Raw genomic sequence first — 26,257 nt, 5'->3', positions numbered from 1 at the left:
CAATTTATTCTTAAAATCACAATTAACCACAAAAGTAGTGCATCATGGGTCATGCAATAACATGTAATCTTGCAACAGGCAGGGGATCTTACGTCGGAGGGGGATACAGGAAAACGGGAACCGAAGCTTCCAGGATGGACTGGCTGAGAGCTCAGGACACTTACGATGCTGAGGCCGAAGCAACACAGCAGAGACTCTCTTACGTGGTGAGATACTTATTAGAATAATTTGAATTTTTAAACTAAATATTAAATAAAAAATATTCAGTGTATATCCAAGCTACACAGCAGAGACTCTCTTATGTGGTGAGATGTTTGTTAGAATAATATAAATTTTTTAATTAGATATCAAATAAAATATATAAGTATATATTGAAGCAACACAGCAGAGACTTTCTTATGTGGTGAGATACTTATTAGAAATGTATATAAATTTTTAATTAGATGTCAAAAAAAAAAGTATATATTGAAGCAACACATCAGAGACTCTCTTATGTGGTGAGATGTTTGAATTGAAAATATAAGATGTAAAGTAACTTGTTGAAATCACTAAAAACTTTCTATTAACTGTAGCTGTTTTCAACCGCTGCTGTAAATAAGCGATAAGTGAATTTTTATTTGTGTATATCATTACGTTGTTCAACTGAAACTTTGATACTTTTCGCTATAGCTATTTCAGTAAGGCAATATAACTAACTTTATTTTGTTATGTACCTCAACACAGTACAAGTATATTTAATTTGATCAACAGCCACCAAAGCTGAGCAACTTGTCTCAAGAGGAGCAACAAATTTCGCAACGCAGGAGGAACAGACTCAAGGAAGTTTTGAACGAATGCAGTCCTGAGGATGTATTGCAAGCTACACTACCACATCTCTCTAGAGTGTTCTCTGTGTATGAATTTCTTGTTATGAAGGTAAGATTTATAAAAGTTAAAATATGATATATCTATGTATTGCAAGCTATATTACCTTGCTCGAGCATTTTCTATGTAGGAGTTCTTTGTTATGAAGGTAAGATGTATAAACAACAATATTCAGATAATGTTTTATTCAGATATAAAAAATTTTTTCTGCGTCAAAACTTATTTTAAAATCTAATTGCATACAAAAAATTCTATTTATGAAGGTAAATAGCAAGAAATTAAAATACTTGACTTTATAAACATCGGTCATCTTAAAAATTTCAATAAAACTACTTATAGTAAGCTTAAACAATGTAGCTAAGCATGGTACGTATGTTTAATGAAGGGTGTATAAGAGCCAAAATTTCTTTAAAAATAAGAAGGTACTAAAAACATACTATATAACAGCCAATTTTTTCACCGCTAGCAGTCGCTATTGAGCTACGGCGCCAAATCAAATTCCCCGCCCAAGTAGAACAGATTTGAAAGCGCGGTTCACAATGTTGTAAATGTTGCGTGCAACGAAATTCGAAAGATGTCAGCGATATCTGGTGTAATCGCCAATTAATCATCTTGTATAGTGTGACGTAATAATGCCGTGATGTCATAATCTTGAAGTTGTTGTTGTGACGTAATAACTAAAACGAAGTTGTTGCCGCCAATGCAGTGTTGTTGCAATTTTTTCTAAACAAAATAACATGTTTGATTGTTAAAATTAAGCAATATTTTTTTTTAAAGACTTAAAATTTCAGCCATTGTCAGTTATAAAGGATAAAGTAAACATTTAAAGGATATTTTAATTATTTTATGTCTTTTCAAAAGTACTAATAAATTTTTCTCCATTTAAAAAAACAAATCTGGAAAATACTTGTAAATGAGGTTTAGTATTGTGGTAGAAAAAAACGTAATTAGTGCAATCTTTTAATGTGAGTTTATTGTAAGTTGTAAGCTTTTAAAGCATTGAGAAATTAATTATAACATTAAAACTAATTCCTGTGCAATTATTCTGTGGATTAGTGTAAGAAACATTACAAGTTTTCAAAATATGAGTTTTCTGTTGAAGCGTGCATTAAACACGAAATTTGTTTTTAACCCTATTTATAGTATTTTGAATATTCAGAATACTTTACAATATTTCATAAGAAGTTTTATAGTATTTCGACTTAGCAAGAAATTTTGTGTTATTCAGTTCACAGAGCGTTTGGTATGTTTTCTGAATTTTACTGATTTGTAGTTACAATACATTTATATCTGTCACAATCCATTTATTAAACGCTTTCAAATACAATTGATGATAAAATGATAGTTTCTTATATAATATTTACTAGTTTTTTATACCATTTATATTAGTTTTCATAACTTGTTATTTATGTTTTAACTTAAAAAAAAAAAGTTTAGTATTATTAAGTTTCTAAAGATAAGATGACAAACTTTGATTTTAAAATAAGTTATTAAATGATGTAGTACAACAATCTAACGTAAAACATATCTAAAATTTATAGGAATTAATAAACTTTAATTTTTCTCTCATTTTAAATAAATAAATGTTATTCAAATAAGTTATGTTTGAATATTTCCAAGTTATTTAAACTTACCTTTAGTAATACAGTAATGAGAATTTTCAAAAATACATTTCTAATTTAATTTAAACTTAAAATGTTTAAATCTTTAAAACATCGTTACTTGACTGATATATAACTTCAATAACAATTGTGTGTAATTAAACATTTACATGTTCATTTATAAGTATATAAATCAAGTTTATGTGAAACAGTAGCAGGACTTCCTTTTATATATCAAACCAAATACACATTTAATTTTAAATATTTTGATAAAAATCATTATATTTGCGTCATTTAGCTATCGTGTTGAACAGATGCACAAAAAATATTACTACTTAAAATTTTAGATAAAATATCATTTATATATCTCACTTCCGCCGAATTGATAAAATAGCTTGCTTGTCAAAGAATAGTGCATACATATAAATATTAAAAATTATTTGTTGATATAAAAGTGGATATATTTATAACACTTTGTGGTAAAAATTAATTTAACCAAATACTGGGCATAGTGTGTAGTTAAAGTGTGTGTGTCATAAAAGTTTTTACTAAGATTTACTTTGTAATTCAACAAAGAGGTAGTTACAACAAAGAGGTAGTTACAACAAAGAGGTAGAGTACAAACTGTATGTATAATAAGAAATACATTTAAATGCATATTGATGAAAAAAGATTAATGTGATTTTATCAAATAACTGTGCACGAACTTATTTTAAGTAGACAAAATTAGTTTACAAGCCACTGATACAGATAAGTCTCTGTAAATTTTTAATTTAAACTAAATTATAACGTAAACAAGAAGAATATATATTATTTTCAAAACACAAATAAAAGCAATCGGTCTGAAATTTGCATTAGTTGGTTAAAAATAAAATTGTATTGCAAATCTTATAAAAATTATTAAATAAATTTTTTTAGATTTCCAAAAAAACAATTGTATATTGTTTCAAAATATGTATTTTTCATGAACAGTCGTTTACATTAGTTTAAAGTTTTTATTTTAGAACCGCTTTGTATAAATCACTAAACTGTTAATGTTTTATTCTTACTTTTTCTTGTACACATAATTATATTTTAAATTTAAATACAATCGTTCAAAGCTCATTATTGCCCTAAAAACAGTTGTTCATATTTGTACCAGATATATTGCTATCCAATTCAGTTTTTTTTTTCTTGCATTTTCACAGGAACATGAAAACAAAACCCAACAGCTCGAAGAGGACGAAGATCAGGTGGGCTTGATAATATAAACCTGCACAATTTTGTTTGTCTGCTTACATTTTCACAGGAATTTACAAACTATTACGTTTTGAAATTCACTTTTATTTTTGCCCGGCTTTTTATTATTTTCCATATAAATTTACACAGACATTAACACTGTCATGTTTCTTTCACTTGAAGATAATTAACTCATATATAAAAGGGTTGATTATACTTATATATGTATGTTTTCGCACATGTTCATTATTTCCTAATGTTTTCGAAGGAACATTATTCATTTTGTATATTTTCGCAGGTCGAGGGAGACAAGGACCAGGTGGGCAGGGTGTACTTTGGGGACGTGTACAAAGAGTACGAGTCGCTGCACAAGTACATGTCCAACCTCACCCCCAAGTACTTCGACGCGCTGAGGGACAAGAGGGTGCAGAAGCAGAAGGAGGAGGAGCAGAAGGCGCTGAAGGAAGCGCAGGAGCAAGAAGAGAAGGAGAGGGAAGCGCAGGAGAAATTGGAGAAGGAAGCTCAAGAAAAGGCAGAGAAGGAAGCCCAGGAGAAATTAGAGAAGGAGGCTAAGGAGAAAGCAGAAAAGGAAGTACAGGAGAAGGCTCAAAAAGAAGCTCAGGAAAAGGCCGAACAAGAGGCCAAAGAAAAGGCTGAGAAGGAAGCTAAAGAGGCAGGGGAAAAAGAAAAGACCGAGATGGAAGTTCAGGAGAAGCAGGAAGCTGAAGAAGTTCAGAAACCAGCCTCCGAGGCAGCAGATAAAGTGGAAGACAAGAAAGAAGCAGAAACTAAAGCAGGTTCCGAAGTCGAAGACGGAAACAAAACCAAAGAAGCTGAAACAATAGAAATCACCATGGCTGAAACAGAGAAAACCACTAAAGACGAGAAGCCTGAAAAGACGCAAGAAGAAGCTGAGGTCCAAGTTAAGAAGAAGGAACAACCTTCAGAGGATCCAGCAGAGAAGAAGGAATCTGTAGATGCTAAGCCAGAAGAAAAAGTAGAAGGTGACAAGGTCGAAGCGATGGAAGTTACAGAGGAAGCAAAAGAAACTACAGAAGAAATTAAAACTCCTGAGGACAAATCAAAAGACTCGGAGGTTACAAAGGAAGCTAAAGTTTCAGAAGAAGGTAAAACTTCTGAAGACAAACCAAAAGAACCAGAGGCTGTTGCTAGTACTGAAGAAAAAGATGCTGAGAAAGAGAAAGAAAGTGCAGAGCAAAAGCAAACAGAAGAAGCGGAACAAAAAGATGACAAACCAGCTGAAGAAAAAGAAATTAAAATTGAAGAAGAATCCGTTGAAAAAGTTTCAGAGGAAAAATCTGAAGATAAAAAGGAAGAGGAAGAATCGGATAAAAAGAATGAAGAGGAAAAATCTAAAGATAAGAAAGAGAAGGATAAATCTGAAGATAAAAAAGAGGAAGATGAATTTTATCACATCAAAAGTCATTTGGTGAGTGGGTTCATTTTATTTTATTGAAAACTTATATTATAAAAGTACTTTTATATATTTTTTGCAAGTAAGAATTTAAAGGTGACTATATGTAAGTATAACTAGAAACTTGTAGATTAATAAGAAGTCGTAGCTTTTTTGTATACCTTAGATTTGATATAGTTTTGTTTAAACTTTAAAAAGAAATTCTAAGCATAAAGTATAAAAAGACAGTTGTTGAGGTTTAAAAAACATTTGAACTGTTTCAAGATAATTGGAAATTTGTTTTAGCCAATATTAAAAGGGTTATAAAGTTTTATAAACTTTGTGAATATATTTTATATCACAAATGTGTATTAACAAACTTGAAGTTTTCGTGTAAATTGTTCAAAACTGTCTTGCGGTTTTATTCTGATAAAAATAAACGTGATGAATTGGAAACCGCAATGAATATTTTGCAATTTACATTCTCAATTGAGAGTTTATCAACTTTTCTGCTGTAATGCGCGCTATTTACACCTTTTAAAAATTTTATCTCTGAAAAATGTCGCTTTCATAGTCACGAGGTGCTATTAAAAAATATATGTTTGTAAAAAGTTGATAATAATAAAACAGCTGGGTTTTTAAAATTTTGAAGTAATTTTAACTTTTAAGAAATTAATTAGGTTTGTACATCAATTAAAAAAAGTTAAATAAACTAAAAAGTTGTAGTCAACCAATTGGTAACGAGAATTGGTTTAAATAATTAATTTTACTACAACCATAAAAAAGTGTTTATAAGTGATATCACATGTTGAAGGACTTTTTACATGATATAAAATTAAATCTCATAACTGAACAGTAGTTATAATCAAGTAATCAACGTGAGTTAACATATTTAAAATCACTTATAAAATAAAACAAAGTTTATATCTGAATAAATTGTTTCACAGTTGGCCAGATCCTTAGGACTGGAAGGAGACGTGTTGGAAGACGCGTTGATTGTCCTCGTTGAAGGAGGAGACGATCAGAGCAATATGAACAACTTGCAAGACAATAACAAGGTTAGTTTAATTAAATAAATGATAAACAAAAATAAAAAATGGTTAGAACCATCAAAAAAATCAGTCTCAGTCTAAAATTATCTTTTGTTTATCTAACATTCAATCATGTCCGGTCTTTAAAATCAAAAGAGGAAGACTACTTTCATCCCATTTTAATTTTTAAATAAACAATCACACGTAAGGTAGTAAGTAGGTTAGTTCAATTTTTTTCGAGATTGCATGAGTGTTAACATGCAAGGCGTTGACAGGTGTTGAATCATCACATTACTTTTAAAGTGAAACTAAGTAGGATTGTTATGCTAGCTCACAGTTGTTCAGATTAAGACAAGACATTAAAAAATTTAGTTAGTAAGTATCATACGATGGTACTTTAGTGTTGCCTGTTTGGCAGCAACCGTGGCCAAACAAAATTAAAGTTGAAGCAAATAAGTATTTATTCACCAAAGTTTTTAATAACTTAAAAATAAAGTAGTTAAAGCTACAGTGTAAACAAAAGGTTTACAGCTCGTAAAATGTGAACAAGTTTAATATAAAACCGAAAATTGCGAAAATGTGGTGCATTGTTTGTAGCTACACCTACTTTTAGTTCAATATCAACACAAGCTTTCCCAAACAGCAAGTGTTGAAAAATAGTTTCAAGTTTCTTACAAACAAATGTTTTGCAGCTTTTTTTCAATTCATTAATACGGCTGAATTACAAGTTGAACTACATCTGTTTCAAATTGATATATAGCAAGTTAAGCACCTTGTACTGATATAATAAAAACATAATTGATTTAAGTTTATTGATTCTAGCAATCAGATTAAAGATTTTATGTTTATTAACTGCTGCTAAAATACTTTAGTTTTTTGAAATGTCTTAATAATTTTTTAAAGGTTTTATTGAATATTCGTAATTCGAGTTTCCTTATGAAACTTCACAGCTGAATAAATTAATCACATCCCTGCTAAATTACAAATTTCCTGTCAACTTTAAATAAATTCCCAACAGTAGATAATTCCGGCATTTTGATATAATTATTTGAGCTTTTCCGGAACAACAAAATATTTTACTAGGATATTATATGAATTCCTTACGTGTTTTGAATATATAAAGGAATGATATATACGTCATTTAGTTAATATTATACCATGTTAAGTAATATGAAACGAGGTGTAAATATTTTCTTCAGAACTATTCAAAATCTTGGAATTTTTCTTGAAAAAATTGAAAATTAATTAACTTGATTATCAAAAGTAATTGCTAATAATTAATCCAATTATGTCATAATTAAAGAGGTGCAAAACTTTTCAATGAAAAAATACCATCTCTGGAATTTGTTGTTAACGAACTTGTAGTTTTAAAGCATTAAATAAGATAAATAACTGATAAAAATGTCATTACTTATCATATTGTACTTAAATAATATTTCACGAGACTTAAAAACGTAATTTTGAAAAGACTTATCTATAAAACTGACCGAAAAAAATCAATTTAAAACTAAGCTCAAGTTTTTCAATACATTTTTTGAAATGTTTTTAAGTCAAACTTTTTAAACATGTTTTTATAAGCAATAAGTTTGTATATTAAAGAAAAAAAAGCAAAAAAAAAGGTAAGCTTTTTACTTATTTAACAATTAAAGATTTAGAAAAATGTATGCAGTTCTGTTCGCAACTTCAATGTTTTTACACTTAAAAGTGTAAATTTCAAACCAAGGATAAAACTTTTTAGGAACAAAAAACCCTTATTGCTGATTATTAAACATGTTAATAATAAAATAAAATGAAATTAATTAAGTATGAAATTTATAAAATTAATTAAAAAACACTTATTTATAAAACTGACCAAAATAATTCAATTTAAAACTAAGCTCAAGTTATTTCATTCATATATTATATACTTACTTTTTATACACTTCATTCATTAAAGACTTATGATACCAGTTATCTTAATACTTTAGTGAGCCGGAGCTAAATGCTAATATTGACCGTAAAATATCGCTAAAGTATTCGTGGAATTCGACACAGGCTGAAATAAGATACGGTAGAGATTTGAGAATGTTTTCTACTAAGCACTCACTCTCTGGTAATATTTCAAACGCTTTAAAACAATGCTGATTGTTGAAACGTTCTCAAACGCAACTTTCAAGTTTAATTTGTAATCTAGAAAATATTCGGTGAAAAACATTGAAAAGTTCAAATGGCAAGCCTAAATTCCATTTAAATTGCTAATATTGAAAAATTTACCCATATTTTAAGTGCATATAAAATAACCATGTATCATTTCAATTAAACATTCAAAATATTTTCATTCATACACGTTTTGAAATGTCTGTGGCGAAATTTTATTTGAAATATCAAATTACAGGGTGTAATAAATGTTTGAAAACTTCAATTAAGCTTCTGACCTTAAATGTATAAATTAAACCAATATTATCTACAATTATCTGAAAAGTCATTAGGTTCTTTAATCATGTGTTTTTAAAGTATATCAATACAAGTTGTGCAAACTTCAATTAGCTTGTAATTGTGTTTGAGAAACTTCTAAAGCAATAAAAGTTGCATGTAATAAAAAAGCATTTAATTTGATGAAAGCTCACACTCAAACACCTGTTTTAAATTGTTGTAAAGCCCTGATAGTAATTTTTGTAATTTTAAATATTAAAAATTCACAACTACAGTTTTAACAGGGATTTGCTTCATTTGTATATATTTATAAATATATAATTTTTTTTTTTTTGATTTCTTCGTCATAATACTTCTGATTTCTTATATAAGTTCACGTCTTGCAGTATACTTTTTGTTACTTTTGAGGATGAGATGATTGAATAAACCTGAAACAAGTTTTTAATTTGCAATAAAAAAAAATCATTAAGTTTTATTTGTATCTGTTTATTTCGATTCCGATTTGTTTTATCTCCACTTTATCTGAAACCGCTCAAGGCTTGCGAGTTCTTTCTGATTGCAGATTGTATTTATATTGCAGATTGTATTTTTTTGTGTAAATATTCCACCTTTTCCCATGGCCACGGTTTAAATAAATATTAATTTTTCTTTTGTTCCCGCGTTTGTGTGGGAATTTCTTTTGTTTGGAACTTTGCTGCCGTGAAATTGTATAGGAAAATTTCCACAACATTTTTATATTAAACAAATGTATATATTATATCTGTTTTTTTTTAAATCAGTTTAATTTGAATTTCTCTATTTTTTATAAAAGGGAAATTTGTTTTTTGATTTAATTTATATTACTACATTAAAACATTTTAAAATAAAAATTAAACTTGTCTTTTATTTACATAAAAGAGAAATAGATCTAAAGAATTTTATAAAATAAAAAAAAAAGATTTATATATTGAAACAAATAAACTCAATGTTTGCATTCCTATTGTTAAGCACTTCATTTCAAAAACTGATATACTTTGACCTTTTAAATTTTAAGAAGTCTCTCTCTTGCGCGAGCAGACACTTACAAACTCGCTTAATTAAAACTCTTTGTGACGTAACAAAAGCTGCTTGAAGGGAGATAAGTGCACCACTTGTAATAAGCCGCCGAAAAAAACAACATCGCGACAAAAACAGGGGATTTTCCCTGAATAAAAACAATTCTGTATGCTAGAAATTGAACAATATTACATGTTGGATGTCTTACAATAGTTCATTGGTTCTTAAATCTCAACAAAAAATATATACTTATCTGAATAAAACAACCATCACGACGAAATAAGGTTTTTTCCCCGAATAAAAACAATTTTCCACGAAATAAAATCCATGGTTCGGTTATTGTTAGTAAATACGATGTTCGGAATTCAACTTATTGTGTTCATAACAATAAGCGATACGAAATTAGTTTGTTGAAAACAACAACGTACTTTTATTTAAATTTATAAGTTTATTATTACTTCCAACGAACTAGTTTCGTTTACATCGTTCGTTATTTTTAACATGAATTATTTGAATTCCCAACATAGAATTTACTCACAAACAGTTGATTTTCTCATCCACATGCTACTGCATAATAAGTTGTGAGCGCAGCTTGGTATTTGTTAATTTAATGTTTGGAATTTTAAATACTCAAATAAACGAAAAAAACCGGTAGATAATAAAGCCTTCCAAAGTAATTAAAAAAAATCTAACTAGTAATTTTACAACAAAATTCCAAGTTTGTCTTGTTGGTACAACTTACAATACCAATCAAACTTGAACGTGTTGTTCTCTATTACGTAACAATGCGCATATTTGCGGTAAGACAGCGGTAGAGGGGGGATTAAGTACCTCTGAAAATGCCAGGAATTTATCTGTGTAGCGTGCACAAAACAGATATCATGTGCCTTCTTACATATCTACTTATTACATTTCAGTCGAGGTTGATGAATTGTGCAATTAGGTAATGTTAATTTTCCAACCTTTGTAATCTCAATATTTCCAAGCGATCACTCAAAAAATTTCGATTTTCCAAACCGATTGCGGTTTTAGAGCAACTTTAAGGGAACATTTTACTTCAAAGCTTGTGATATGTGAATTCGAGCTACAATTGTGCTTTAATCTAAAAAAATGTCTATTAATTTTGAGAATACATATAAGTGTTTTCTACTAACTGCTTGTCCACGATATAAAGCTTGTTTGCGAAACTGTATTGCTTTATTCAAGTACTACGACATTTGGAAACATGAAATAAGTATCTGAATTGTTGGCAATAATCCCTGGCAATATAAGTATGAACAACATATATTGGTATAGTAATATGTTTAAGTAATGTCAAGTTCACAAGTAAAATTTTGTGTAAACATTTCTGCAACTCAAGTGTTTGTTTTTCATATGTACCTCTCTTATCTCAACAGAAATATTTAAATGTGTTGCAAATTTTGGGATTAGTCGCGACTTCGGCCGCAAACTCACGGCTTATGATAAGTTGCGTTAAAGTGATGTGAAAAAATAGTTGTTTGTTTTTGTTTGCAACCAAAAAATGTTCCCTTAGGGTCACGGTAGCACCTAATGAAAGCTTAAAAGTTGCATTTGAATGTTTTTGTTTGAATAGGGATTTTTCGAAAAAGGCTTAAAAGAAATGACAAAAACACTCAATTTGAATAGTTGTTGATATAATGAAAAACTGCAGAAACTTTCTGTATATTTAAGGGCAGATACTCGAAAATTCAATTAAGTCTGCCAACATAAACAACTTTTTAAAAGTTTTCAGAAAACGGTTTTGTGTTTTGAGTCATTTATTTAAAATTCACGAAAAAAACTCGTATAACAGTCTAACATGGCAAGAAAATAATTACAGAAAAAAAATTCTAACGTTTTCTTATTGTTACAAATAAAATGTGATTTCGTATAAATTTACAAAGGCACTTGCTGTTTTTTTACACAAAATAAAGACAACTTAAAAAATTTTTTAATGCAAGTACTGAAGTTTTAGTTATAAAAATATTCATTTATTTAAAAAAAAGATTAATCGTATGTACATAGCAGTGTATGCGTAGCCTTAACAAACATTCACGATTCAAGCTAAAAAATTAATAAAAGATGAGGAATTTTTAAACAGTTGTTGATGTTAAATTTAATTGTGATTTTAAAGGCACTAAAAGTTTTCTTTTTCATTTTTTTACTCTGCTGTGTATAAGGCACTAAAAAGTTAAATTTTTTAATAAATTCAAGGCACAAACCTTTCAATTAAAATTTAAAAAAAATTGTGTATAAGGCATTTAAAAATAAATTTTTAATAAATTCAAGGCACAAGTCTTTCAATTAAAATGTGCAGCAGTAAAAGTTGCAGCTTGACAATTAAACAAAAAAACAACTTTAAACAAATAAAAAGCAAAAAAACAAAGTTGTGTTTTCTGAAGAGTGTACTTTTGTCTCCAAAACTTCCAACTTTATTAAAAATTATTTCAGTTTCCACTCCGAACCAACATCAGTGTTCTCATCCAATCAGAACTCGTACTGGCTGACGAAAATGGTCACCGTCACCATGCGGGTGTCCCTCTTCTTTCCCGCCTTGTTGTACGTCGTCATGTCAACCTTGATCCGGTGCTTCCCCGGCCCCTTGATGCTCTTCTTGGTGTACAGGTACGCTGTGGGGCTCCTGCTGCTGACCTGCCTCAGCCCGAACGCTTCCTCGTCGCCCTCCTTAACCTCGAACTCGTACCGCTGCCGCCTCCTCCGCGGCTTCATCTTGATCCGGAAGATCTTCTTGGGGGCCTTGAGGTTTGATGTGATGTCGACGTAGTGGTTGTTGATGCTCATCGGGAGCTGCTTGCACTCCTTGTACTTCTCCGGTTCCCCCCTGAACGCCTTGCACCTCCGCCTGCACGCGTTCGTGGTGATCTGCCTCTTGCTGAACTCGTCCGTCCTCGTCACGTGCTGGTAGTACTCGTCGGAGGGGCATTCCCCCGTCCCCACGCACTCCCTGCCGCCCCTGGTGTTGACGCACGTGGAGTTCTTGCCGCACGTGTTGTCCGTTGTGACGTCATAGTAGACGCTGCCGCTCAGCGGCTGGTTGTTGTCGCATTCGTTGATGTCGATGCAGGCGAACTCGGATCGATCGTATCTGGAAATATAAAATTAATGAATTCATTTGTTTTAAAAAGTCTGAAAATTATCTTGGAAAGTCAATAAATATATTTAGATTTATCTAAAATTGTTTGTTGTTGTAAATATTTTGAAGCGTGGAAAATGCTAAAAGAAATAAAGACTTCAAAAAAATATTTTACTGAGTTGATGAAATATTTTTATGAGAGAGGTCAGAGAATTGTTTTAAGACTAAAATAGTATAGATAATACGAACTATTCAACTCACCCAGAAGGACATAGACATTCGAAGCTTCCGGGAACGTCTTTGCATTTCCACTGACACTTTTGACCTTCTCCCAAACTGCAGTCTCTCACATCTGTGCATTCACCTTTAAAAAAATAAGTAATATTTAAAAATAAGGATGGAAAAATATTTAGCAGAGATATTGATAGAGATAATGAAAAACACACGCGAGTTTAATTTGGACATTACTCAATAAGTTTCAAATATTAGTCATTCTTTTCTGCTGTATGCTTTCTTATGACTAATTGCTCTTGCAACCAATGTTGCTAATTAATAAAGTTCGTTTGCTTTTAATTTAGCAAACTTTTGGACAATATTAAATGCTACAACCAGAAATTTTTAATTATGCAAATAGTTTCTTAACTAGACGAGTTAAATTCAGTATGGCAAATAAAAGTACAAAAGTAAAAATAAAAGTACAAAAGTAAAAATAAAAGACTTAAAAAACACAAAAAGTGCTACTGGCGGGATTCGAACCCTAGCAACCCACCCTCATCGTTCTTGACGAATCCCCGGTGGCATCTGCAGTAGAAGCTTCCCTTGGTGTTGATGCACTCTGCGTTTTGTGAGCAAGATGTGTTGAAGTCGCACTCGTTTATATCGATGCAGTACCTCCCGCTAGCGTCGTGCTTGTAACCCTCGTTGCATTGACACTCGTAACCTCCCTGGGTGTTTACACAGTGCTCTCCGTATGCTGTTCAGAAGAATTTATTTGTTACTTATGTGAAACATTTGGTAGATATTTGGAATTTTAGTTTAGAATTGGTTTCTGGCTGCTTTTGATATGTTTATGAGCACTTAAAATCTCTTATTTAATGAGCTATTCTTGAGAATATTAGGGATTGGGATTAATTTGTTAGAACCTTGATATTTGTTAAACTCACGTTTTTTTTGTTTGGTCACAAAAAAACAAATCATTGAAAAAAATTGAACTAAATAGTAAAAACTAGTTTCAATATTAACCACGAATCTGTCATTGTTTGTTTAAACCTAAATTGAAAAACATTACGTGATGTTTAAAATAAATATTGGTGGTTATTGATTTTCTAAACGTGTGGTATTATTGATTTATTTCGATTGTTTAAATTTCAAATAGTAAAACTGATGGTTTGAGTAAAAATTGCAAACAATCAAAACAAAACTATCAATCAGTTTTACAAAAACCAAAAAAAAAACATTCTGTAAAAACACAGAAACTTGTAGGAACTCAAGGATTTTGTGAAAAACAAATTTCAAGCAAAAATACTTGGTTAGCTTCTTGAAAAAAACGCTACAAATTTTAATTTGTACAAAACTAGACAAATTCAAGTGTAATGTGAAAAACAAATGTTCTCATTTTGTAAAATACCAGATAATCTAGTTTGAAATGTACGCTAACCGAAATACCAGAGAAAAAACCAAAAACATTCGTATCTGCATTCTAATCAGGCCTGTGGTAAAAAGTCTCATATATATATATATTTACGCCTCTAATAAAAATCTGTAAATTATCTGTTAAGTATTCTTGATAAACGAAATAACCTAGTAAACAAACAAAGTATTAACAGTTATAAGAAATCTGAGTCGTTTGACGAACTTGTATTCCCAGTTTTAAAGTTTCTGGCCAAATAAGTTTGCCTGTTGGCATAAGTATTAAAAATAAGTCTAAATCTTCTGTTTCCTGTTGTAGAAAGTCTCGTATATTTTGTTGAAAGTTACAAGTTCCAAATGCAACATAGACACGTGTTAGTGCAAATTGTCAGACGTTTGAAAGTATTCGTTGGCACATATTGGTAGTAACATTGCGCCAATATTCTACTGGAATGCCAGACAAACAGTCTCATTGTTGGGTAATCCGCTTACGCGAGTTTATATAATCACACATTTCCAATTTCAAAGCTCTAATCCCCTTTGAAATGTGGAATTGGAAAGCTGAAATTAAAATTTCAATAAAAGTTTGTCAATTCATTGCACACTGATTGACAGTAGTTGATACAAAGTTCTTTTTTTTGAAGTCGATATTTTTGAAAGTTTGAGGGGTGATCTGTAATTAAGTGGTCTGACAAGTCGCTTGGTTTTGAGAAGAATGACAAGTAATTAAGATATCGAGAGATTATACAAGTTTGAATTGTGTCAGATTTATATAAGAAGATCGGATCAAACACACAATTACATCACTTTATAAACTTTCGACACACTCTTTCCTACTTGAAAAAAGTAAATAAAATATTTTAGACGGAACTGTGTAAAAAGCCTGTAACTGAGGTTAAACATACATCTTTTAAGCGAGTTTAAATATGTTAGAACCTCTTTTAATGCTGAGGTTTACAATATTTTAGTGGAAAAGGTCAGGAAAACCACAAGTAAATTTTTGGGATAAAAGTTAGAACCCTGATTGATTTACGAGCTTATGGTAATGACAATGAAGTGGAAAGGCTCAAAACTGTTGCTGAGTTTTAGCTAAGACAGATTTAAATTTTAAAAATATTTAAACTTGAGTTTAAATCGCTATCAGTAATATAAAATGTATTTTATTTTCTCCTTAATTGGACAATAAAACTAAAATTTCAAAAAAAAGTTTGTCATGGAGTCAGTCCATATCATGTTATATATATATATATATATATATATATATACATATATACAAATGTTTTAAGCTAACCAGTACACATGTCACCGGTGGCGCACTCATCAACGTCCACGCAGCCCATGTTCGTTCGATTGCGTACGTAACCCATGTTGCACTCGCACCTATAGCTCCCCCTAGTGTTGATGCAGTACTCGGAGTTTTCCTCGCACGGGTTCATGATGCACTCGTTGATGTCCCTGCAGTATCTCCCTATCTGTTAAAAATTTTAAAATAAAATATTTAGAAAAATTACATTTACAAATCGTACCTCCCTATCGGTTGGGTGTAGAGTATTGTAGAATAAAAAATGTGTTACTATCTTTTCGAAGAAAGCTGTAGATGAATATAATATATATAGTTGTGTTCCTATCTGCTAAGTGACACTTAAGGATATACAAAAAAAGTCTTTTTTTAACAAAAGTTATCTGTACAAAATTTGTGTTTCTGAACATATTTTAATTCCATTAAGAGTTACCATGAAAAGTATTTATATGTTGCAGAAAGTTACAGTTAAAAAGAATTAGTTATTACTAAATGTTTGTTTATTTTTTCATGAAAGTTGAACTTTCAATTCTTTCAAAATCTATAGAAAAATTTTCAATTTGGCTATACTACTCCCTAAAGTTAAGTTTTCAGGTTTTTTTTTTTGTTTGTTTAACTCACTTGTTTAGATCCAGACGGGCATATGCATGAATAACTTCCCTCGCTATTAATGCAAGTATGTTTTCCACAATAACCAAGATCACATTCGTTAATGTCCACACAATCGTCTGTTGAAAAATATAAAGTTTCAATAATGAATATCACAAGTATGCTACTTAAAATTATACAAAGACCTTTTATGACAATTTCATCAAAAAAATCTATCAAAATCATTAAATAATATATCTAAATCATATCATGAAACGCCGCAATAATAACTTGCAACTTGTATTGTAAACAAACAAGAAAGGTAGAAAAAAAGGTTAAATGTTTCCTCCGTGTCAATGAAAAAGTGACAATAAAAGTACATACTACAAACTAACTAGTTTCGTTGAGTTTATGTCCTCTTGGGCAGAGACACTCAAAAGTTCCCATCAAATTTTGGCAAGTTTGACCGTGTTTGCATGGAAACTCCATGCATTCATTGATGTCTACGCATCCGTCTTTCATCGAGTACCTGGGGATAAAATAATGAATAAAAAAATTAAAAATAAGTTAAATAATTTTCTTAAAAACCGAACTTAAAATGTCTGAAAATAAATTGATTGTTTTTCTTGAAAGTATAGTTATGTAGACAGTTGGTAATTTTCTCTTTGATAAATCTGTGCTATGATATGTGTAGCATTGTAAAACATCTTTTTTGTAGTTATAATGTCACTGGTACTTGTTAAAATAATAACTTCTTATTTCAATTTAAATTTTCAAAATATTTGCCCCCTAGTTTTGCGGTTTTTCTTCCCAAAAATTTTTTTCAGTTTTTTGTGGCAAAACATGAAAACTTTTAAACTCATGGAAACATTCAAACTTGTAGCAGGTAATTAACCCGCGCAAGTTGCCAGGCAACACAACGACAAAATCGTCGTCGCGCATCAGTGAACACGCCGCAATAATAACTTGCGCCTTGCAACTTGTATTGTAAACAAACAAGAAAGATGGGAAAAAAGGTTAAAAGTTTCCTGCGTGTCAATGAAAAAGTGACAACGAAAGTAAACAAGACAAAGAAACTTTTTAACGGTTTTTTTACAAAATTTGTTTAAAAGTTTCTAAATTTGTTGAGTGACTTAGTTTTAAGCAGTTTGCCCAAGTAATCTACATGTTGTCCTGAAATTATTTTTTTTAAATTAATTATTTTTAAACTCACTCGTATCCGAACGCGCATTCGTATCCGTCGAAATCCGGGTCTCTGTTGTCATGGCTACTAACGTCCATGTTGTCATGATGACGCTTCTTCTGGTGCCTTCTGCCCTGTATTGTGACGACACAGGACAGCAGCAAAATTGCCGCACAAAGTTTCATTTCTATTTATAAATATTTCTGAAAAGAGAAAGGTGTAATTACGCTATAGCACCGGTCGTTAAATGAAAATATCTCGAAAATATTTTATCTCTCAAATCAACCTGAGAATAGTTGCCTTGCAGCTATTTTGTTTATGTTTGAATATTTTATCGTGTTTTTTATTTATTTTTGTGTTTATACATCAGTTTTTTCAATTTATTTATTGTTGTGTTTGTATTTATGTCGTGACAGTTCTAATTTAAAACGAACTGTTTGTGTTAATTAAAGTCAATTTAATAAACTATAGTGTCTATATTACCCTCAAAAATTCTCATTAACTTTTGTAACAAAATGACAACTTTAAAATTCCTCAAGTGTTTTTTAACAAAATAAAAATAATTTAAAAACCCCTGACTAAAACTTGCAACAAAATTCTGTTAAACAATTATCTAGAAATGCTAACAAACAAGTTCTGCTAACGAAGTATATATCGACATGCGAGCTTTCTTATCTTACTAACAAGCTAGCTGATTAATTAAGAGGCAATTATCTGATTACTGTGAGCTCACAAGGAGCCGATTACTGAAAAGAAACTTTCAACGCTAAGGAGGCAAGTGCCACTTTTCAAAAGGATATTCGCAAAACTTTTTCCTTTTTTCATCAATTCTCTCATGTTTCAGTTCTCTCGAATTTGTCTCAAAATGTTTCTTTCTTGTTTCTGAATTGAAATATGCTAATTATCCTCAAATAAAAGCCTATTTTGTTTACAAAATTTTCTACTTTATCCCCTTTTGAAAATAAATTGCCTCTTTCGAAAAGTCTTTAACCTTTCAAAGTGCAAACTCGAGTTTTGTGACCTGAAAAGTACAAAATTGTTGTTTTAATTTTGTTGCGTGCAGGGAAATGTTGTTGAAAGTTTTATCAGATTAAGCATTGTTTGCAATGCAGTAATCTCCAGTACAACCCCTATATATTTCCGTTTTGTTGTTAATCATTTTCGTATTTGTGAGGTTATTATTAACTCAATTATGTAGGATAATTAGGGATATCGTAATACAAAGAATTTGTACAGTATTGTTAAAATTTATGATTGGTTTTCAAACTTATTAGTTTAATAAGGTTAAGTGCTTACATATAAAAGAACATTTACAAAATATATAATAAGCTAATGTATATACGAAGAGTTTTTGATAACCACTAGAACACAAATCATAAGTTGTTCAAACGAATTATTTAATAATGTTAAGTAATTATGCACAAAATTCTATTTAAAAATTATAATGTCTTTGATATTTAATAGCAATAATATTTCCTTTAAGTTTTTTAAATAAGTTTTTATATTTTTCAGATGAATGCAGTATCTGATTCAGGTTTGGACACAAATCAATTACAAACTCAAATGGAAGGTATTTTTTACAATTGTATTCATTTTTAGTGAATACTTATAATTTAATATTTTTTTTGTGAATCTATTGAAAATGTCTAGCTTATGAAAAAATTATAATTTTGAACTTTTCATTGTATGTATTTTTTTCAATATTTACTTACTAAGTTCATTGCCTTTATTAAATTGGTTTAATTTTATTGTTCGATGTTTTCAATTGTTATTATTAAGGAGTGATATAAAATTGGGTGTATAATTATTTACTATTTAAATAAAATTAGTTTAAGACAAAAGAATATTGCAATTTTAACAATAAAATAAATAAATATTTGCCTATAAAACTCACTACCTTTATAACCAGGAGAAACATGTTTAAATGTTTAATTCAATTGTTGTTATTAGGTAGAAATATAATATTTAAATGTTTAATTCAATTGTTGTTTTTAAGGAGTGGTATCCCAACAACAGCAGCAAATTGATAATTCTCAAGTCACTTTTGTCACCGGTAACCAACAGGTAATAATAACTGTTTACAATAATAAATATTGTTTTTGTAAATAAACGAATGATATGGATAAATTCAGTGTATGCAAAATAGTTTTGTTTTATATGACTTTTAAAAATGTTGACCATTAAAAAAAATATAGTTATTTTTTTTTAAACTTAGCATTTGTTAATCAATAGTAAAGCTTTGTTTTTCTTTACAAAGAAAATGTAAATGAAATGAAGAGTTGTAATTAATTTTTTCAAACTAGAACCAATAACTAAAATGAAAGCAATTGAAATAATAATAATATAGTGAATAAAAAAAAATAGAGCAATAAATTTACATTTTATTATCAACTTTTTTGATCAACACAACTAGATTGAGCAATTAATAAATGTGTTGATTAATATCAGTGACTAACGAAATATTTGTTAGATATCGTCATTGGGCGAAAGTGTGGTGACGTCATCGCAAATGGATTCCAGCATAGTGACGTCACAGCAGCAGGTCGTGGAGCATATGCAAGTTGATCCGAATCAGATGCAAGTCGAGCAGCAGCAGCAGGTTCATCAGAAAGTCGAGGAACAACAACAGTTTGTTTATTTATTATATTTGATGTTTTAATTATTATGTTTTATAAATTGTATAAATGGGTTGTCTTGTTTTTTTTTTATTTTGGTTATATTTTCTATAAATTTAATCTAATATTTTGTCTTTTCAAGTATAAGATTTCTTGGTTTAAATAATTTAAAAAGACTTTTTGCAATAAAATCAAATATTTTGTTTGTCTGAAGTTTTATTAATTTCCAGTTTTAAGAATTCCAGTATAAATTTCAGTTTTTTTTTTATGTTTTATGCTTAATATATAGTTCTTATAAAGTTTATTTAAAAATTTCAAGAGTTTTTTGATTTTAGAGTCTTATTCTTATAAGTTACAGTTACTGTCACAACTACAATAATTGTTTACCTTTTTAAATTCAATATAATATTTTTTTTAATAAAATTAATTGAACAGAATGCAAACGTCGGAGGTGGTCCAACAACAACAGGAGGTCGACCAGATGGGACAGACCATCCAGCTGGACCAGGGACAGAGCCAGATCATACCGGCCAGCACTGACGGGGCGCAGATCATACAGATCGGGACAGGGGAAGACCGGCAGTTCATCGAGGTTCCGGAGGGGTACACTCTTATCCAGACTGCTAATGGGCTTGTTATGTCACAGGTATGAAGTTTATAGATTTTTATTTGTTTAATTAATATACATTGATACAAAATGCAATGACTTGTTTTGCTTCTCGTGTGGGTTTTGTTATTTATTTTGTTTTAGTTATCACGGTTGCAAAAAAAGTCTGGAAACCTGGAATGTTAAACAATTTTTACATTTAAAGTAGTAAAATTTTAATTTGACTCAAAAAATCTAACCATATAGATAAAAAAAAATTGTCATCATCAAAATATTATTATTAAAAACACATTAAAGTAGCTTTACAGTATATTTTTTCAATGTTTTTACACTATTTAGAGCAGTTTTCAACTTTAAACTAAAATCAGACTCAATAAGGTGTGCTTTTGAAAACCTTGAATAATTTCTCAAAAAAATTAGCAACCCTGAGTTATTCATTGTAATATTATTATACACGCTGACAATGCCTATGTCTCAACTAAATATATTTATTTATTTTTAGTTATTATCTTACACGCGATACAGATATCTAATGTAGTAGGTAACAAATTGATTTATTAGTTTTACTGTTCTTTCCTCATTAATAAAAGTACTTTTTAAAATTAAGATAAAAAATGTTTTTGTTTTACATACTTTTTAATGATTGTTAAAGTATGCGTATTTTAATTAGTTAACTAATTTAATAAGGAAGAAAAAGGTCTTATGCTAGGGATAGAATTCAATACTTATAAAGAGATTAAATACACAGAATGTTAAAAAATTATTTTATTATTGGTAATTATTGTAAGATTGTTGGTAGAAATTTTCAAAAAAATTATAGCATTGAAGTTTTCTTTTTTAAGTTCAAAAGGATATCTTGTAATTAGTTTGTAAACTGGTTAAAATAAATAAAATGTTTGCTAACTTATAAACGCGAATAATGTTTTTGATTCAGAAAAAATTAGCTACCGGTCTAAAAATTTTAATTGAAATTTTTAACTAAATAGCAACTGTTCATTGTTTAGAGTTTTGAAAAAGTTTTTTGTCTGAAATTCACGTAAAATTTAATATTTTAATTCCCCTCTAAGCAGGATTTCCTAAGTCAAACAAAATCGTCAGGTTTAAATTTTTGCTGAAAAATTTCTTGAAATTTATTTGTTGGCAACATTTTATAATAATATTTATATATAGATTGATGCTAATGATTTCTAATTAAGCGTGATAAAAATTTTGCCGGGTAATTACATGAAAATTAATATTTTCAGATTGATATTTGAAACATAATCCATTATAAAGTTGTTACTTTTAAATTTTAATTTGATGTATTAAAATTAATCACATTTAGAATTAAATATTTTACGTAAATTAAATTACACTTTGCTTTTTTTCTTCTTCAAATATTTAAAACAAATATTTTACGTCAACAGTTTTAAGTACTTGAAAAATTATTTGGATTGCTATAACTACAATTTTTTAAATACAAATTCAAACTAAAGTAAAACTAAATAAATCATTTATTTAGTAACAAAATTAGTAAGTATTATTTTATTTATTAAAACACCTGTCAGATATTTATTTATATTATCAACCAGCAACTAAAAATAATTTCAAGTAAACTGGACTCATGTTAATTACTACAGTCCTTACAAGTACAAAGATATGTGTTTATAGAAATGGTACCATGTACATCTAATGAAATATAGCCATGATATTTCTATCATAAAAATATTGTTTTGCGTTGACTAGTTCTATCTAGTTTATACAATTAAGAAGTAGCAGTTATGTTTCTAAAGTCTATTAAAGTGACGATTTTTTGATTTACACCAGTTAAAATATTAATATCAAATAAATTAAACTATATCTATGTATATTTAGTAAAATATAAACTATTTATTTTAATGCTAAATTTTATTTTATTCCTAACAGCCGGGCACGACGATCACCCAGGGCGACGACGGAACCATCTACGTCACAAACGAAGACGGGACCACGGTACCGCTTACCGACGCCAACCAGGGCAACCCCCAGCAGTAGTGACGTCTCACTATGATCAGTGACGTCATAATATAAGTGTGATGTTAGGTAGGTTCTCGCGAGTAGATTGTTAAAAAAAGTGCTTCAATTTTTACTGGAAGGTTTTTATTTTCGTCATTGAAACATATAAGATTCTTATAAATTCGAAACTAAAATAGTTAAAAAGTTTTTTATTTTTGACGACTTGAAAGTATAAGTAGATTTTGTTGTTTAGCGAAAATATTTTAGTTCTTAGTTTTGCTTAACTGAATTATTTGAATAAAACATTTTGATACGATAGTTTGGTGTGTATATTCGTAAAATAGTATTTTTCTGATAACAGTCTTTATACAGAAATACACATATTACAATTTAAAAAGTTCTTATATATATGCCTCATAAATATTGTTCTCATTTATTTTCTATCGTTTGATAAAACCTTTGAAAAGTTAAAAATATTTATAATGTGACACTTGATTAAGTACATAAATTCTTAAAAGTTTTTTTAAACCTTTTTATATATGTAATGAGGTTTCTTCTAAATGTTATAAAATAATAAATTGTGATAAATTTATGGTTTGTGAAATTGACGCTTCGGTTTTAGTTGTCAAGCTTAAGTGATATAAAAATTAAAAACTTCAGGTTAATTAATATGTTTTTTATTTTTTTTGAAATACCTTGTACACTTTTTTGGTTCTTTAAAGTATTTCTGCTTTATTGTGGTGTTGATAAAATTTTTGTGTTTACTAACATTTTAAATAAAAACAGCTTTTTACTTTGAACGCGGTGCACTATAATCTTTTAATCTTACTTAATTAATTTGTATCGCAAACTTGTGAGTTTATAAAGTTTACGACAGTTAAAAGTTGCTACAAAAATGTGCAACAATATAAATGGAAAACAATAAAAAATGTTCGAAATTTGCAACAATAAACTTTATATATATATAGCATTCAAGTTTAAATTCCGACAAAAAGAAGTTTTATTTTCAAATCCCCCCATTCACTCTTTACAGCAGTTGTCGTAAGGATTGGAAATTTTTTGAGGAACATTTTATAGGTGTGCCTCGGCAGATTAAATAAGCAATAAATATTTTTCCGACCGCTGTGCAGAATTTTTTCAAGTTTATTAAAGTTTTAATATTTTCACAAATTAATTTGTGAGGTGGAACATGTAATTTGGATTTTTTTCGGTTAAAAATAGCTCGGCTCTTAATACATTCAGTTTTGAGTTTATTGAAGGTAGTTTAAATGTATATTTAAGTATTATTTAAAATAGAGTTTTTCTTATGCGTAATAAATGAAACTAAAATACTTGATTAAAATACTACTGTTTGTTAAATAGATTTCTTTTGAAACTAAACTGTTTTTTAGTTTATTTTTGATAAATTATTTGCAATAAAACTGTAACAAAATAGAAATAAACTTTAATCTAGAAAAATAGCTCCAAAGGTTTTTTATTAAACTTTACTTTAAATAGAAACCTGATATTGCACTTTGTTAAGTTTTTTATTTATGGTTCATGAATTTCGAAACTAAACATGTAAGTTTCCATTGATTTTATATATATTAAGATAAATATGTTATTTTTAAACTTAAAAAAGTTTCCATCTAACTAAAACAAAAAAAATACAATTCTTTATATAAGTATTTTATATAGCTGCTTTAGTATTAAGAAATTTGGACAATTTAGTTTACTACCAAAGTTATGTTGATGATCTTAAAATGTACTATGTTTTTCCAGTATACGTTTAAAAAATAAAATTTATAAAAAACTTTTTTCATAATAAGGAAAACATAAATAAATACTGGATAAATTGAATAAGTAAGACAAAAGTTAAAACTAGACGTAAAAACAAACCTCTTAGTTAATCTGTTTTTGTTAACAACAAAATTAAATTCCCCACCAAATTTTTATGATTTACAAAACTTAAAATAAAAACATAAATCGTAATTGTTTTTTTATACGCTAGGAAAAAGGATTTTTATGTCGAATAAAGAATTTAAGTGTATTTTTTTTTTTTTAGTTTTTAATTAAAGCCTAAACTTTGGTAAGGGTTAGTGAAATTCGGAATAAAACTTTACTATGTTTTGCTGGTAACTCCTTAACAAAAAAACTAACAAATCAACTACTAGATAAAGAATGATAAATAATCAAGAACTGAGTAATTTTTCTTTAAAGATCAGTTAAACTAGATTTAAATTTAAACGATGTATTTTAACGATTTTTAGTAAAAAATTTAAGTTTTTAATCTTACTATTAAAAAACTATGACCCGCTGACCAATACTTGTAACCTGCTGTGTACTTATTTCTAATAAGCTGAAGTAAACAGAATTTTTGATCATCAGACCACAAGCCTTCGGTAGACTGAGACCTACTGGTTTCGTTCTTATTGAAACTCGTCAGTCAGTCGCAACCGAGTAACTTGTCTCTTTGTATAAGAAAGATCAAACTTTGTAGACTATCACCGATGTTTTAAATCTAATTCATATCTTTTCAAAGCAATAATATAAAAGTTTTCTAAGTAAAAACTCAGAATTGAGCTCTTTATTTATTAATAAGCGAGGATTTATTATAACTTAATTAATCGCAATAACTTCAACTCGGGGAAACCTTTCTGCTATACCAAACAAGAATAATATTGTCTCGTTACTTACAAAGTACTGTCAAACGTTGGTTTGATTTAAAATTTTCCATTCAAACAAATATTAATAAACTATTTCAAAAATAGGACAGTTGAAACTTTGATGACTGTACTTACAAAAAATAATAAGTTGACTGCATTAACTTCTTTGTTAAATTGCATTAAATTATGTAATCATAGTTAAGTATTGTTGTTCAAAAAATAACCGCAAAAAATATTTGGTACGAGGAACTGGTACACAAAAAACCTTCCACTTGGATACAATTTGACGTCCAGGACTAGTACCTTTTCAATTTGACTATTTTTTATTTTCAAATATGAGCTAAAATAAATAGAAAATTTTCATGGAAAACAATTACCTTTGAAATTTTAAAATGAGTGAAAATGTTTACTAAAATTTTATTAAATAAAAAAACTTGATCAAAACAATCTATACAAAAATTAAATAAATAAAATTAAAATATTTATAACAAAAACAACTTATTTCATCTTCGATATGGTATTTATGTATATTTTGGAATAAAAACAGGCTTCACTAATTAAACTCAAAACTTGTTTGTTAAATTTATTTTGTAAAACAAGTTTTTAGAAAATTAATGATTGTATTACTTTGTTTAATAATATAATATTTAATTTATTAGAAAAATTTTATTTGGACAACAGTTTATGTCGGTTCAATACAAAAAAAGTGATTAGTCAAAATCAAAAACAAATAAGTTAATGCTAGAATGACTTTTTTGTTACAATGTAACTTAGTACTGAAAATTAAAAATAAACTAATTGATCGATTTATAAAATTTGAAAAACACGCTTTTATCTTTTTAACCAAATTCTTTTGAAAGGAAACAATCTTGTGCTTAAACGGCAGTAATTAATTGTTATAAATTAAATTTATGATCTGCTTTTCGAAATATTTTAAAATTACTTTGTATTAAGATACAACTAATACCTTAGCCGAATTTAAACATATTTTGCGTAGGAGGGTTTTTGAAAACAGTTCAGTTTGAATTCTTTGAATTGTTAACAGTA

General features: G+C 28.8%; 2 protein-coding genes across 4 annotated transcripts in view; one reads left to right on the top strand and one right to left on the bottom strand.

Moving 5' to 3' along the window:
- The window catches only part of LOC145838150 (uncharacterized), a 31,931-nt gene extending 8,924 nt beyond the window's left edge, over positions 1 to 23,007 (top strand). Inside the window, exons 11-19 of one of the 3 annotated variants that reach the window (XM_082945699.1) lie at positions 79 to 206; positions 751 to 915; positions 3,982 to 5,133; positions 6,045 to 6,155; positions 18,882 to 18,939; positions 19,366 to 19,433; positions 19,840 to 19,997; positions 20,420 to 20,630; positions 22,497 to 23,007. In XM_082945699.1, coding sequence (XP_082801825.1) covers positions 79 to 206; positions 751 to 915; positions 3,982 to 5,133; positions 6,045 to 6,155; positions 18,882 to 18,939; positions 19,366 to 19,433; positions 19,840 to 19,997; positions 20,420 to 20,630; positions 22,497 to 22,604 — 2,159 coding nt within the window. In that variant the 3' untranslated portion in view covers positions 22,605 to 23,007. The remainder of the gene's footprint in view (positions 1 to 78; positions 207 to 750; positions 916 to 3,981; positions 5,134 to 6,044; positions 6,156 to 18,881; positions 18,940 to 19,365; positions 19,434 to 19,839; positions 19,998 to 20,419; positions 20,631 to 22,496) is intronic. The other 2 variants (XM_082945697.1, XM_082945700.1) reach the window with 2 other exon arrangements.
- LOC145838151 (EGF-containing fibulin-like extracellular matrix protein 2) lies at positions 11,343 to 17,568 on the bottom strand. Its single transcript, XM_082945701.1, has 7 exons — positions 17,400 to 17,568; positions 16,582 to 16,715; positions 16,220 to 16,326; positions 15,590 to 15,770; positions 13,439 to 13,642; positions 12,931 to 13,033; positions 11,343 to 12,681 (listed from the first exon to the last, which is right to left on the bottom strand). The coding sequence occupies exons 1-7, from the start codon at positions 17,552 to 17,554 to the stop codon at positions 12,063 to 12,065; spliced, it is 1,503 nt and encodes a 500-aa protein (XP_082801827.1). The 5' UTR covers positions 17,555 to 17,568; the 3' UTR covers positions 11,343 to 12,062.
- Positions 23,008 to 26,257: the final 3,250 nt, after the last annotated feature.

The sequence above is a fragment of the Thalia democratica genome, chromosome 6 (genome assembly GCF_965202585.1).
Source record: "Thalia democratica chromosome 6, ktThaDemo2.hap1.1, whole genome shotgun sequence".
Classification (NCBI taxonomy): domain Eukaryota; kingdom Metazoa; phylum Chordata; class Thaliacea; order Salpida; family Salpidae; genus Thalia; species Thalia democratica.
This window is presented reverse-complemented; position numbering and strand designations above follow the sequence as displayed.